Genomic DNA, 15,066 nt, shown 5'->3' with positions numbered 1-15,066 from the left:
TTGACGCTGGGGAACTCTCCCTGTGTACGGTGCAACTTGGGACACTGTAGATTTTTCATCCAAGGAGGGGTTCCATCCTATGAGAGCATCGTAAGTCCCAGGGGCAATGTTTTTGCTCTATAAATGAAAAAATGCGCTTGATGAATGAAGAAATTTGGATTTTCGAGTGAGGAGTCTGAAAATAAATGAAAGTCGGGAGCGGAACATAAAGACAGTAAAATCCCTCGGGGAGGTAAGCCCGCTCAGTTTATGAGTGTCACGTGTGAAGCTCGAGGGATCAATCTTATCCTTATCACGATCGTGGATGGGAACCATTGAGTCGTGAAGTAATTATTTGGTGCGGGAACACCACGGCTCTTCCCGCCGTGTCCTTTGGAGCGAGGACGGAATGACTCAACCCGAGAGTCGGACTAGCCACGAACTCGTTTATTCCCAAGCCGCGAGAGGCCGTCTTCCCTTGAAGAATCGCAATCGTAAGGCGCTGCTCGCTTATTGACTCATAATTCAGGCCTGACTTTCCCGAGAGAGACTATATACAACATGTCGCATTCTTGTACACGCATCCCCTTGAGCTTCGACGATAAGAAGTACGCAGATATTCAGGGTTCAACAATTTTATCTGCGGAGACCTTCTTAGACCATACATTGGATGAAGGGGGAGAGGGTGTCGGCAGAGAGGCATCAACGCTACATTGGTCGCGGAGGTGTCTCGAGAGAGAAGAACGTCTGAGGAGGTTCTCACAGCCGACACACTTCACCATGGTCTTAGTTACGCAGAATGGACTGTGTCTCTTGATGTCGCGGAGCGAACCCGAGAAATTGCATCCTGAAGAAGATGAAAAAATCATCGGTATCCTTCCGGCATAGTCCGGTGGCAATATCGATATCACGCGTGAAATGTGACCAAAATAGGGTCCTGACCTGTTTGGGCGCAGTGAGCGGATTTCTTCTGAATGTCGCTCTTGGCAACCTTGGTCGTCATGCTGACTTCGTCGCAAGTCTTCCTACAGAGCGCGCATTTCAACATCTTCCGCGAGAGCGTCTTCTCCCTGGGCAATAAATGCAGTATTCGATCAAGCAGCCGAAGACGAATCTCAATGACGAAGAGCTCCCCGTCAGGGTTCATAGATAATGTTTCGCAGCGAGGAGCACATGCTTGGGACGAGCTCTCACCTGAACGTCATGCCTTTCAAACACAGGTCACAAGTCCAATGGCCGCAAGGCAGCGTGTTGAGCTTCGGGGTCACGCATTGACAGACTAAGCAGATGTAGTTGATTGGGAACTCATCCAGTTTGGCTCTGTACCAATAGGATTTCTTCGAGAATCCCACAAAAGTATACGCCTTCCGGGTCGATCGCGAGACGTCCTCCATGATGCGTTTGAACACTTTACGGCGAGATCTGTCAATTTGAAGATGCCGGCAACTCTGCGAATTCCAGATGCCGACAGAGAGGAAGTTTTCGATTCCGCTCGAGCGGGCGGCTTTTGAAACGAGCAATTCCGGCAGAGCGAGTGTAGGCGAGCTGGATTAAGCTTCGATACTCACTGGTCGAGAATTTCCCGAATACCATCCTATCTCTCCCGTCATTCTGTCTCACGGAGCCTTCATCACCTTGACTGGATTAGACTGCAGACACGGATACTCTGTAGCCGGCCGGCAGACCGCGGCGATTTGCGAAGATTGTTTTGGCTTGGAAGATGACTACTCCGTCTTTGGAGGTCTATATTGCCCTTCGGATCGAGCTCATGATCGGGGGAACCAAAGCTCTGCTGAACGAGCATGGAGACTACCCTCTTGCCAGACCTCGAAAACCTCAATAATTAGCGATCGGCGATGATGCCAGGTATCATCGGTCGCTCAAACGTCCGCGAAGGTGAATAGCGAATCGCGGCATTGAATTTCGAGACGATCGCTGAACTTCCGCGCACAGTCCGTGCCTTCTATTTCCACAATTTTCTACAATTCTTCACCAATGGCATGTAGACCGTATTTTGGGTCCATTATAATCATCACTTCTCACCGAGAGAGTCATCCTCGTGATACAAAAGGAGATCCCCTCCGGAGCCCTCCGGGTGTTGTACATACCCCGGACTCTGACGAACTAGTGGCGCAAACATGTTCCAAGAGAATCACCTCGTATATAAGCAGCTTTTCTGTACGGTTCACTGGGTTCCATCTTAAGCGGGTCCAACCACAATCATTTATGAATACGAAAGGGACGATCATCTGTGCGGATGAACTCTTCAATCGCTTGCATACGCCCCCAAGCGGGGCTCAAAATGCGCCTTCGACATTGCTGAATACGATGATGTCCCGTCGAAGTTCACAGAGGGTCCCCCTGGTCGACAAACAGCCGTATTCTGCTCTACTCCGGGATACTCGAATATGGACTCACAGACATGAGCTGTAGCTTCCCCGAGGTAGACTCCATTCCGAAGACGATTCCGTAGCGAGTCAGATCAACGTCCAGAGAGCGAATCGTTCCGATGACATCCACATACTTTGATTCAAGCTCAAACAATCCGTTAGGACCTATTGTGAACTTCAAGAAAGCCTTTGTCTCAGCCATCACGTATCTATCACCATGACACAGACCAGAAATACCGTCGTTTTCTACGAGTGATCCTATGAAACGAATGTTTTTTCCTGTGTGATAAGTCTGTTGAGGTTAGAATAGCTACTCGAGTAGCTAAGTTCGAGTGGCCGGATAGGACAGTTTGAAAGATTCCTTCCCCCCGAAGGAGAACGGCCTCCTGTTCGACGAATATTCCGATCACCTGGGTATGAGAAGGCGCTCGTTTGTGACCATCGGAATCGGAACAAGGGCGCGAAACGTGGGTCAAATTCAATTGTCGACCGGAGAGATTAGCGTGGCGAGTTCCGCCCTGGTATCCGTCACGGACATTCTTGCATAGACGCTACGGCGGCGCGATTCCTTTAGGCTCGAGCTCGATCTGGGATGAAGCTCTCCGAATGCTCTACCTCTCAGCGGAGAGGGGCAAGACGGAGTCGGGGTGAATGGCTCACGATCAGTCCTCCCCTGCGCCTCGGAGGGTCGAATCGCCGAATACGATGAAGGGATTCTTAGGTTGAACTCACGTCGTCTTTAGGAATCTTGCCGACCACTAGCAACTCGATGAGCGCAGATCCCGACGTGAGTCGTAGTATCCTTCGACAGCGGGGAAAAATAACGTCGCTGAAGCAGCGCAGAAACAAGAGGTCTGCGAAGGTCGTTTTCCCGCAGTGATGCTCATAGATGCTGCCGTCGGCGGATGCCCCCACGAAGCAGTCCATCCGCCTATCCAGCGGGAACACCTGTGAAATTAATACTGCCGCGAAGATCATTCGCTCTGTGGGAGAAATCGTGTGTCTGATAGTGAAAGTTGAGCTTTGTAGCCATTCCATCCGGAATCGATCCGAGGCCATGAAGCCGTCTGTCCCTCCGGTGTTAGCTCCCTCGCGGCGGAATCCACCGCGCGAGGACCTTTCTTCAAATGAAAGGACTCCCTTGGTCTCTCCTCGATAAGTGACTTGGTTGTGGGTTCTGCCCATACGTCTCACGCGCTCTCGGGGAACTTGCGTTCTCAGTGCTGCGGAGGCGGGGCTATTAGGGAGAGTGACTGCACATATCTGGCACCCGGATGCGAATGTATACGAATATGAGGTTACTTGAATGAAGTGCAGAATCTTCTTGTCCTCAGCAATGTATTCAATTACTCATTGGGGAATAGGACAATTCGTGTTCGTTCTGTGACACGATCTGCATGATGATGGAGGCTTGTCAACGAAGGTCGACGTATGAATATCGAGGCATGGGGCACTTCCTCGAATTAACACTATCCGGCGTGTTCATCACAAGCCTTCAGGCCAGCATCTGCCACGGATTTGACTGCAGGCCAAGCATCGTCGGCCAAGCTGTTGAAGTCGAGATTCAAGATGGAACTTACACGCGCCGAGAAGAGTTTCCGGGTATCCGACTCGTTGAAGGTGTGATCTTCTTTGGTCCCAAGAAGTTCATTGTGTGAATTTCGCCGGAAGGCCAGACTCCGATCTTCTCCAGCGCGATGGCCTGCACCTCGAAAGTCCACTGAGTCAATGCATCCTGCCAAGTTCACAGTCAGAGAATGCTCGCAAGCGTCATTGCGATGGCTCTGCACCGCTCCGGAATCCAGGAACTTGTGTCTCAGCTCTAGAGCCTCTTGAGCAGCAGACACCGCGGAGCTGAGTGAGAGCTCGATTCTGGATCAGGGAGCGCTGAGAGCGGGCCATAGCAAGGCGAGTGTATGAGCAATCTTCGGGAGGGTCAAGACGGTTCCCGGATTGTATGAAGGTCACCCAACGAATCTCGAGGTGAAATTTTATCTCTACCAAGCCCCAGGATTGAGGATTTAGTACCCTCGGCAGAAATTAATCATAATCGACCGACCCCGAGAAGTCGAGCCGGAACCTCCGCGGACCCCACCGGCCAAACTCGGGATCTCTCGGAGATATCTGACGTCAGCGTTTCTAAGAGACCGAACTAACGTGATTTTTCATCTCGAAGTTTATAAGCACGGTACAAGGCATGATAAAACCGAAATCATATTGACAAAGATAATAATTTCCTTGCTTGAGCAGTCGTCCATTTTGTCAACATTTACTGGCTTCCTGTCGCTCAATTAGCCACTCCCACATCCATTTGACTCCTCAATGAAACAATCATATATACACGGAACAAGGTGGAATTCTTTTGTCTGAAGAGTGTACAAATCGTCAACACCAACATGTTTGAGGCTCCGAGTTCAACACAGTTGAAAAATCCGTCCACTGCCACCATGATGTTCTTTTCGTGGTTTGGGAACGCTTAAAATCGGCCAAAACGTCTCTCTTTAAGTATGCAACCAAACGGTCCCGGTCGATTTCATGGTCGGCTCTCCGGGATTCACATTCTCCGCAAGTCCAACACGAAAACCTGTAATTTGAGAAGGGGGGTATGAGTTTCCACGACAAGAAGAATAATCGACGCTTTTCGAAGCGAGGGTCGGAATCGTCTTCGGGGGAATTGATGCGCCACGGAAACCGAGAGATACTCACTGAGCCGTCCGAAGCACTCGCGCCCACTTTATCTCCTTTGGCGTTCCAACAGACTTCGAAAATGCCACCGGTTCCCTTGTATGAGTGCATAAGCTGCCCAGTCGCTGTTGACCAGATGTGCACACACTTGTCAAATGAACCGGAAGCGAGGTAACGACCATCTGGTGAAAACGCCACCGAGTATACTGGCTCAGAGTGTCTAGTCAAAGTGTACAGGCAGTGTCCCCTCTCGACCTCCCACAAACGAACCTGGCGAGGAAAAGGTTTGATTGAACAAAAACGCAACTCTTCACAGGAATATTCGGTCATCATAAATTCGGGACACGTAATGGAAACGGAGAGGAATGACGTACCGTGGAATCAAACGACGCTGACGCTAGAACCAAATTCATGTTGGGATTCGCCGTTTGCGGTCCGGTAGGACTCCACTTGATTGTGTAAATTTCCTTGAGGTGTGCTTGCAGATCGTGTACCAAACCTCCGTTTGGCGCGTCTTTGATAGTCCAAATCTTGAGGGTCATGTCATCCGAACAGGAAGCGAGGAGAAGTCCTTGAGGATCCCATTTAATTGCGTTCACTTCGTTCGTGTGTCCCGTGAACGTCTTCATCGGTTTCTCGACGCCCAACTTACAAACGTGGATACACTGATCAGTGGAGCAAGAGGCGAAACTGATGTTACTTTGCCAATCTACATCGAGGGCAGGAGCCGTGTGGAAAGCGAACTGCTGGGTACAGTTACCGGTCGAGGCGTCCCAAATGATTGTCGTTTTGTCAACGCCAGCAGAAAGAATGTAATTTCCTTTCTTGTTCCATTTCAATGCAAAGATGGGACCTTTGTGTTGACCGAGTGTGGATGCCAGTCGTCCTTCTGTGGTCCAAATTCTGGCAAAACCGTCATAAGATCCGGTCGCTAGCAGAGTACCTTCGGAGTTCCAGTCCAGCGAAGTGACATCTTTGTTACTCGGCACCTCAGTTCCTCCTCTTTGAATGCAATGTCTTAGAACAAGCTGCTGGCTCGCAGACGGAATGGGAGGCTCGTTGAGGTTCCAGATGCGTGCCGTGGAGTCCCCGCTTCCAGACGCCAGTAGATCCGACGCTGGATTCCACGCGCAGATGAAGACTTCACTATCGTGACCTTTCAGTGTTGTGGCTCTGGATGTTGGGATCTCCAAGGTGTTAATGCCCGGAATCCCCACCCAACTGGGTTCGTTCGGGGGTCCGGCCGGGGGCGGTATCGCGACGGGTCCTGTTTCTTCGTTGTTGGGAGTCGCTGGCGGCCTCGTTGACGTGTCCATGGGTGTAGGTGCGGTCGCGGAGCTTACGTTCCCGGATATTGTTTCAATGTGAGCTATAAGATAAACGAAGAATGAGGGCGTTTCCACAGGACGGAGAGAATTCGAGAAACGGCTCCAACATTTGAAGCAACTCACGTTTCACGTCGCCGTTGGTCGCGGCGTTATTGTCACCGTTCTGAGGGTTGACAACTTCTTGCTTCGCTTTTTGTTGAGCTGCCTGCTGTCTGGCAGCGACGACGTCGGGCATGACCGCGTCGATGAGCGATAGCGACTCGATCAACCGTTCGGAACCATCCTCTCCAATTGAGATTTCGGCTTCTGTGTATTGGAGACCCTTCTGAATGATCGACAACAGAGCGGCTGGGGGCACCAGGGCTCCATTGATGTTCGACTGAGAAATGTGAGACTCAATGCCTGTGGAGCAGAACGAGATTCGATTTGTCAGGAATGATGAGAGAATCAGACCCTTGGAGCCGCACAAAGCGACATGCAGACATGTGCAACCAGTGCAATTCGATGGTTCCTCGAGGACGCTACAAGGGTGCACACCGCGGTGCTAATCGATAGATGTCCTCCGCGGTCCTAATCTACATAAAGATGTCCTCCGAGAGTTAGCTTATCGAGGATCAGTAGCGTGCTCCGGGGGGAAGGGGAGGCGGTCCACCCCGGGCGGCACAATCGAGGGGGCGGCATTTCCGGGTGCGACATCAAAAAAAACCGGCTGGTTTCGTGAAAATTTTCGGAATTTCTCTCGGAAAATATCCGGACAGGGGCGGCATTTTGGTTGATCGCGTCCAAAAGTTAAGAAATTTTGTTGAGCGACCAGGGCGCCGTGAAGGGGTTGCACGCCACTGTCGAGGATGAGAGCTTTGAGCAGCGTGGTGATCAGGATCAGACCAATCTAAACGCTGACCGGAGACTCAGAGATCCACTCATATGGTGGCCGTATAGTTTCTCGAATCTCCTGGTGTCCCTCGTGCATGGCTCCGATTTAGATTCGCGAGAAGGCGAGAAGAAACACAAGCAGGCATGGCAGCAAACTCCCAATGGATTTTCCGCTACTCACCGAACGTATAAGCTGAGTGGAAGAAACCCGATTCTTGGAGGTAACGATATACCAAGAAGTTGACTTCGTCGCTCGTGAAACTCATCTCCGGACCGGGCGGACGTCTTTACACTGAAAGAATCGAGATGAATACGCATAGGAACTCATCATATCGCAAGCTGGTGGCGGGGTACCCTATTTCCAGTATGTCGCGCAAAAGACCGAGTGTGCGTCGGGCGCGTGAGCCGATTCGAGCACCGGTTTTCCGCATAACATGAAGTAGTGGTTGATTGAGATGGACGCCACCGCTGCCGTGGCCGTTCGTAAGATTAGGCCTTCCTCACCTTCTTGCGAGACGGGACGGGTTCTCCTTTATATGACCGAACAACACTCGGCATCAGTATCTCATGATGACTCGGCTACACTATATCGCGTCTAATTAGAATTAAGGCCCGAAAAGCACTAGAGAAGTCCCGCCGCTCTCTATTACCGCGACACTCGCTTTGTTGTGATGCGCTGCTGCTAAGCACAGACTAGGCTCACGATGATGACTGTGATCCGCAACTCGAGTGCCGGCGTTTGTCCGAGTAGGGCGCCACGTGTCGCACTTTCGAAACGTTTCTCGACAGCGCGGCGCGCGACTGAGACAGAGCGATCGGCCAGAGGTTTTCTATTGAGGACCCTCTGACCTCTGCGACGGGGAAAATCTCACAGAAATGAACTTAGCGGCGAATCTTCTTGTCACGTGAGGCTGCGATGACGGTTGACGCAACCGATCATCGAGTACCAGGTTCTTCGAAGGGATCATGAGCCGAGCGATTACCACTCGAGTTCGAGCCAATCGAGTAGTTCTCGAGCGAGATTAAGATCGGAGCCATCCCTGAATGTATTTTCATAATCTACGGTCATCCAGGCTTCATCGTAACTCGCCGTCGAGGTGACGCTGTCCCGTTCCTCGACAGATCGATGAAGACAATGGGCTTCGAATAAATCGAGGACGTCTTCATTTTTCCCTCGCCATATCGATGCTCGGTAAATTCTTTAGCGAAGTCAAGACGAGGGTGAAGAGAATAGGTGAATGGAAAAAGGACCGTATCGGTCTCGATATCGCTCCCGTCCCCGATTGAGAATATTGCGGAACCGGATTCCTGAATCTCGGGAAAACTGTTACGACGAAATGTTTAGCACAGATGCGAAGTCACCGCGTATCGAGGCGGTCCGTTTGAAACAGAAGTCACATGCCACGAAGAATTCCTTCAAGGGGAGCGATGCGCGAGGGAAAATTCTCTGCATGGACGCCATCCTCATCAGTTCACGAGGTTCGCGGTCTCCCAGGAATCCTCTCCTATTCCCGGGGCGTCGAAGCTCCATTGGAAGATTTCGATCAGCACCTCGAGCGAGCGAGCGATGCGATCAGTATCTCTGAAGAATCGCATTAGATACTCCTTCATATCTTCCACAGCGGAGTCTCTGCTTTCCGAAACGAGGAGTAGATAGCAAACATCAAGGCATGAACTCGGGACCCACACTAAGCTAACTCAGCAACCATCGAGAAGCTTTCTCCGCGCACTGAATCCGCCGGCGATCTTGGTCATTGCCCCTGCGCAAATCTCATTGGGCGAGGTGCTTCCATTCGGGCTTGGAAGTCCATTCTTCCTGAGTCTCAATGATCGATGCTCAGCAGCGGAGTCATTTCGGAAGCCGCGTCCAGGACAAATATCCCTCCCCGGGCGGCTCAAAATTCGCGGAGAACTGAGAGATTCCGACACAAATCCGCAGAGATCTTGATCCGATGGATCGCTCCCAGATCGAGTACTGCGAAATCCTTGACTTCATGCAACAGGGGCCCAGAGAATGCGCGAGATTTCCGTGCTCTAGAACGAACTCGTAGAGCGAGAATGTCCGGAGCCTCCTTAGCTCCCTTCTGCCGGACACTCTGATTGACAGGACAGGCGGGTCAAAAGTACGAATACATATTTCCGAAAAGTAGATTGCATAACCAACGATTGATTCCACGCCCTCCGCGCTCGGGACCGTGATGCCTTATCGAGCCTGATCGATGACGAAGATACCCTCATTCCGGATATTCGGAGGCACTGCGGATCTAGCCCTGGCGGCGCCCGGGGGCGAAATGACTGGAATGAGGTCCCGACTCTGTCTCCGACGGTACCTAGTCCCTCACGTGAAAAACAGATGCAGATCCGATGGATTTCTCGACTCGAATTTAAATCACTCCCCTTCTCGTTACGGTCACAATGTCTCGATGTATTATAATTTAAAGTCTGACTCGTCTTGCTCTAACAGTGGCGAAATTTTCGGCAACGGATTCAAAGTGCGTATCCTTCGTTGCCTGTTTCTCGATGCTCAGAATAGCTGAATCCACAAGTCGCTCTCGATTCATCGAAGCTCTAAGGTGCGTCCCGATCAACTTTAGTTTACTGAATGATCTCTCGCAACACGCAATGGAGACTGCCACCGTCAGTAGAATCTGGATCGACACACGCAAATCAGGGAACACACTGGCGTCACCGTATTCAGCGACGAACTCGAGGACTTCTTCGGGTTTCTTCAGACGCACCTCGCTTCTGGTACCAAGCAACATTCTGCAGTCTCGAGGAGGACAGGAAACTTTCCAATATGCAGGGGCGCCGATTCCAAGTCCCGCGCTCACGGGGAGCTAGGCTCGAGCTAAATCGAGCGCCAGAATCTTGAGCGAAACGCGAAGATATACATTACAAATCGTGGGGAATCAAACCTCGGTTCTGAGCCTCCTACCAGAGGCTCGGCGCTCGCCCCCGGGGGCGATAGCCCCCTCTGCCCCTCCCCCCTAGATCCACCACTGCTCGGAGGGCTGCTGTACCACTCGAGATGCAAGAGCGGGGCATGATCATCGGAAGACAAGATTGGGGCCTCATGCCTGGTCCGTCAAATCATTTCTTAAGAACTCTCGAAGTTACGATCGGAGAGCCTTTGATGCTTGACATCAATTCATGAAGTCCTCTCGGTCAGGACTGTGGACCGTGATACGTCTTAATCGCTCGCGGTCGAGAGACCTTCGTCGACTTAGTTGATCCGACCCGAAGCGATCCCCTGGAGTGATATGCCAGGCGCAAGCGCTGAGGCGGGACAGGCAGATTCATACACGCTTCCGGATCGAACATGGGACCTGAGGGCAAAGGCAAGCTGCGCGGGTGCGAACTCGCGGATCTTCATGTCGATGCGTCGATTAAGAGAGTAGCAAGATCTCGGTACATCTCTAAACTGCGCCTAAGATGCATGCCGCAGGCAGAAATCTTTGCGGAGAAGATATCGGACCAAGCGCGATCGCATAAGTTTGGTCACGCAGTCAGGGCCCGGAGGGACCTGAAGATCTGTTGCTTCTGGGCATTCACTCGGTTGGAACTTGCTGATTAGAGAGACGCAAAGTCTTTATACCTTCCGATCACGACCCATCGGCCTCGGCCGACCGTGTCTATCGATCCCCGACGATGGGTAGTTCGAATTTTCTCCTGGAGCTTGGAGCGATCTTCAGCGATTAGCTCAGCGGTGAACGAGGGGGAAGGAACAGACGCTCCTTCGGACGCTATAATATGCACGTAGAGATAATGATTGATAATTATTAATCATTGAATCGGTTCTTCGAGATCTCTCCCACACTGATCGCTTTTGCCCCCCGTCCAGGATACGGCTGGATGCGTCGCTTGACGGCACAGACCACAAAAATTTGGAAGTGGCATAGGACTAACGACGTGGAAATGTCGACGTGGATTCACGGACAACAGAGACAGTGAATCTGCTTACGCATTGTCGACATCAACTCGCGACTGATTAGGACTCGATGCGATTTGAATACAGAGATTATCTTCTTGTAGCATCTGTAGTTGTGGTTTCATTCACCGATTTCTTTCTCTGGTCAAGTTTCCGCTCCTGCGCGCGGTTCGCACTACAGCTGAGCGCGACCGAGAGCGCGTCCTCTGCGCGAATTTCAGAGAGATCTGAGTTTGCCTCACGATCGATGGATAAATCTCTTCCGAGCTTCCGCCGCGCCGCTCGGATTGCCGCATGTTCGATGATGGCTGATGGGGGTTCTTGCCAAGCGAGCGGCGGTCGGAGCGCATCTATCGGGACGATGTCGAGAGATCTCTCACGCTTTCAGGGCAGCATGCACAGTTGGTGCATGCGTTTCGTCGATTCTCATGAGCAAACGAACGGACGGGGCCGATAGACAAGCTGTATTTGGAGTAGCTCGATGATGATGAGGAGCGCACAGCATCCGGCCGTATAACGCATCTGAAGCTCTGTAAGGCGCGTCTCTCGATCCATTGAAGCAATCGGGAGAGATCGAGCGGCCTACCGACCGACCGGCCGGCCGCTCGACTATCTCATCGTGTGAGGAACCGAGTAAAAGAAAAACCGGGAGAGAGTAATCGAGCGAGCGAGCTCGCTTAGGCAGGGCGTCGATGCCTTGACCCCGAACAGCAGCAGCGGCGGCGGCGGCGACTTCCGAGCCTTCTGTCGGCGGCGGCGGCGGCCGCGTTCTGTAGCGAAGAACAACAGCACCCCCGGCCAGGCAACCGAACGGACTCGCGGGATTGTTGGCCCGGCCGCTCGGTCGGCCGTTCGGTCGCCTGCTAGCTAGGCAGGCCGTCCAATCCGTCGAAACTGGTTCGGATCGAACAAACTCTGCGCGCACGGCCAGATTGGGATGCATGAGAAGCAAACGACGACGGCGACAGATGTTCCGTTTGAACTCACGGACGGATTCAGGCCGTTCTGGCATTGCGCTATTAACGCCACGCTCTTCAACGCCAAGCTGCTCATTGTTCACCAACGCGGCTGCTGTACGCCTAAAATCGATCGTCGTGAGCCTGCTGCTGCTGCTGCTATAGATCGCTACAGTGTAGTACCTCATCCATGTGAGCGTACTATACTTCGAACGAGAGAGCTCGCAGAGTCGATAAAACCGTTCTTCATTGCATTCTCCGGTGCGATGAGAAAAAAACCTCTCGAACGGAACACCACCCAGCACGCTGACCGAAAACTACAGATGGGACGACATGAGGGATCTCTCATCAGACCGGATCGGCAGCGCGGTGCGAGACCGCCGACGTTTGTCGTCCACATCGTTTTTCTAAGCAAGAACATTATTCCTAGGATGGGGAATCCCTTCGACTGACTGCGAGACGGAAATTTTTTTCGGAACCCGAGAAGACTTGGAGAACGATTTTCGATTCGCGATAATCGCCGCCGATCACCGTACAAATTCGGGGCGGCTGAGAAGTTCGAGGTAAACAACGAAACTACCGACCGTATTCTCGAGGAGCACTGAATCGCGGGTGAGTCGGCCTTCGCTTTCTGGAAACTGACGCTCTCGACATGAGAGATTTCGCCCGCTACGCCGAGGGACATCGGGACAAATTTCGCGTATGCTGTTTCTTGCGTCTGGCGTGACTTCCCGCAAGCCGACATGGAGACCGTCATCCGCGTGCTGCGCCACCGAACCTCTAAGTGGACGTGCCGTAGATAGGTACCGTCGCTTCGAACGGGTTTCATGAATGAATCAAAAGAGCGACTTTGGGAAGCCACCCGTGATAAGCAGCGACAAGAATTCGCTCACGATAACGGCGTTGGCCGCTGACAGCTGCTGCGCTTTTCGGTAGTGGCGGCGGTGCGGCGGTGGAGGAGGTGGTGCATGATTTGGAGCCGCTGTGCTTGATTCCGTTACGCTTGACGGACGGAACGGCGCGTGCTGTTATCATCAGCAACGCCATCCATGTCGACGACGGCAGCAGTGGCAGCAGCAACAACAAAAACGGTCGGTCAACTAACGGCACGGGCCGGTGAACGATTAGGACTACTCCTAAGGGCGCACGTCGATAGAGGCACGCGCGAAGAACCCACGGACAGACGTACGGTGGAACAGATCGCGCTCATAATTGGGAAGTAAGTGACGGAGGACTGACTGACCGAATGAATGAGAGACTGCGATGATAACCGATTGGGAGCACGCGCTCGTTCAGAACTCGTATCGCATGCACAGACGCGTACGATCGTCGTCGGCCTCCCGGTCTCGCCTCAGACTCCGCGCGAAGAACGACCGAGAGTTACCGTTAGCAGCTATTCGGAATGGTCCGATCAGAGAAGCCCAAAGCAGAACCGCGGCGCGTTTCCCGCTCCGGGAAAAGGTTCACAGGTCGCGTATTCCTCGGTACGGCAGAGATTGCTCTGACGTGCGTGATAGTGTGTGACAATTCCGCATTAAAGATCGTATCGGAATGGAGACCCCGGTTGACTGAATGAGCGAACACATGTTCCGGTCGACTGGTATATTGACCGAACAGATGTGCTGACTCAGAAATATGCGCCGGTGAAGCTGCTGACTGACGTCGCGCGCGCGTTCGAGAGCGCACTTTCTCAGACGGACGTATTCGTTGACGTGCAGACAGTCGAAACTGTTGATAAACAATAGACAAGACGTTTTTCAAATTTTCCGTGGTGCAAGTTCCCCCATTGTGGAAGAGGGCTCTTCGACTAGCTCGCCTATTTTCCTCTCCGATAACCTTTCTCCGGGAATTTTCCCTGCTCGAGAGGACCCCACGTCATACTCTAATCATAAGTAGTGTTCTGTGAAAGACTCAAATCAATTTTATCGAAGAAGAAGGGGAACAATAGTGAGGTGTTTCCAACGTGAACTCCATAAGCCTCTGGAAGATTCGGCTCCGGTTCCGAATCCAGGCTCGAGCCGTCTGGTAAGTCACGAAGTTTTCCTGATGGCTCCGTTTCGTTCCGTAACCGTCGTGGGGGAAGACCCGGGACAACTGGAATTTTCCCTCTGAATTCCGATTGATATTGACGTTCAGCAAGTCAGGCCGATTCTCGACGCACGTTCAGGAATTGGCCTCGGTTATGTTCACTTTTGCGTGCGCAGAGCCTCGATTTTTTTCCCGTACGTCGAAATGCAATCGGTTAGTTGCTAGTGGTTATCGCATTCGGTAGTGGTCTTGAGGGTGTAGAGAATGTGTCACGTTCAGGCTGAACTGGAGGCTGGGGGAGGCCTACGCCTCTCGAAGTCCCCGTCGTTGTCCTCCTCGTGTTCTCTGCAGTAGCGGCGGCGGCGGCGGCGCGGTGGCAGCAGCAGCAAAGGCAGCAGATCCTCGGCGTCCCCGCAGGCGTCCGATCAGCTAGCGGCCAGGCGAACCAACGAGCGGCTGGTTGGCAGGCAGGCTGGCTGGCTGATGATCAGCAATCCAGCGAGAAAGAGAGTCCTCCATACTCAGGAGGACGGGGGACGGTAAACGGAGTCTGTCTGCTTGCCTGCCCGCCCGCTCGGCCAGCCGACCGACTGCCAGCCTGCTTTCGAGGGGAGAACTCGGAGGGAGCTTCCACGAACGGCTGACTCATGTGCGGCAGTCTAGCCATCCTGAGTTCTGCGAAGGCTGCAGGAGCTGCGCGAATCGATACTCACGTAAATTCCGTTTTTCGAAAAATTTGGAGCCTGAGCTCGAGCACGTCAAATGTTGGGGGAAGCAGAGTCTCGTAAGTAAATGAGATGGGGAACGTTGCGGCGTCGACAACGAACGTCGTCAGCCTCCCCGCACTCTATCCTATCGGGAGGGGGTCAAAAAGGAGAGAAACGGGAGGAGGGGGATGG

At 52.6% G+C, this 15,066-nt stretch overlaps 3 protein-coding genes across 3 annotated transcripts in view; 1 reads left to right on the top strand and 2 right to left on the bottom strand.

The window, feature by feature from the left end:
• Positions 1–234: 234 nt before the first annotated feature.
• LOC100906283 (RING finger protein 151) lies at positions 235–1,446 on the bottom strand. Its single transcript, XM_018641295.1, has 4 exons — positions 1,174–1,446; positions 922–1,049; positions 645–826; positions 235–456 (listed from the first exon to the last, which is right to left on the bottom strand). The coding sequence occupies exons 1-4, from the start codon at positions 1,371–1,373 to the stop codon at positions 427–429; spliced, it is 540 nt and encodes a 179-aa protein (XP_018496811.1). The 5' UTR covers positions 1,374–1,446; the 3' UTR covers positions 235–426.
• Positions 1,447–4,609: 3,163 nt separating this feature from the next.
• Positions 4,610–7,920, bottom strand: ebi (transducin beta like ebi). Its single transcript, XM_029112794.1, is given in 6 exon segments — positions 4,610–4,953; positions 5,076–5,324; positions 5,429–6,419; positions 6,421–6,784; positions 7,437–7,547; positions 7,760–7,920. Coding segments are annotated over 5 exon segments (1,719 nt in total). The 5' UTR covers positions 7,522–7,547; positions 7,760–7,920; the 3' UTR covers positions 4,610–4,923.
• A 6,034-nt stretch (positions 7,921–13,954) lies between these two features.
• LOC100905991 (uncharacterized) overlaps positions 13,955–15,066 on the top strand; it is a 14,562-nt gene continuing 13,450 nt past the window's right edge. The window contains exon 1 of the mRNA XM_029112761.1: positions 13,955–14,164. The gene's annotated coding sequence lies outside the window, so the exon portion shown is untranslated. The remainder of the gene's footprint in view (positions 14,165–15,066) is intronic.

The sequence above is a fragment of the Galendromus occidentalis genome, unplaced genomic scaffold, assembly GCF_000255335.2.
Source record: "Galendromus occidentalis unplaced genomic scaffold, Mocc_1.1 scf7180000077527, whole genome shotgun sequence".
NCBI classification, from domain to species: Eukaryota; Metazoa; Arthropoda; class Arachnida; order Mesostigmata; family Phytoseiidae; genus Galendromus; species Galendromus occidentalis.
This window is presented reverse-complemented; position numbering and strand designations above follow the sequence as displayed.

What these genes read in the sequence shown, in the direction of transcription:
- LOC100906283 (XM_018641295.1), bottom strand. Translation starts at nt 1,373, where the DNA reads ATGGAGGACGTCTCGCGATCGACCCGGAAGGCGTATACTTTTGTGGGA. An exon ending in TTGAAAGGCATGACGTTCAG is followed by an intron (nt 1,050 to 1,173) that starts GTGAGAGCTCGT and finishes TTTATTGCCCAG; the next exon opens with GGAGAAGACGCTCTCGCGGA. An exon ending in CGCTCACTGCGCCCAAACAG is followed by an intron (nt 827 to 921) that starts GTCAGGACCCTA and finishes CATCTTCTTCAG; the next exon opens with GATGCAATTTCTCGGGTTCG.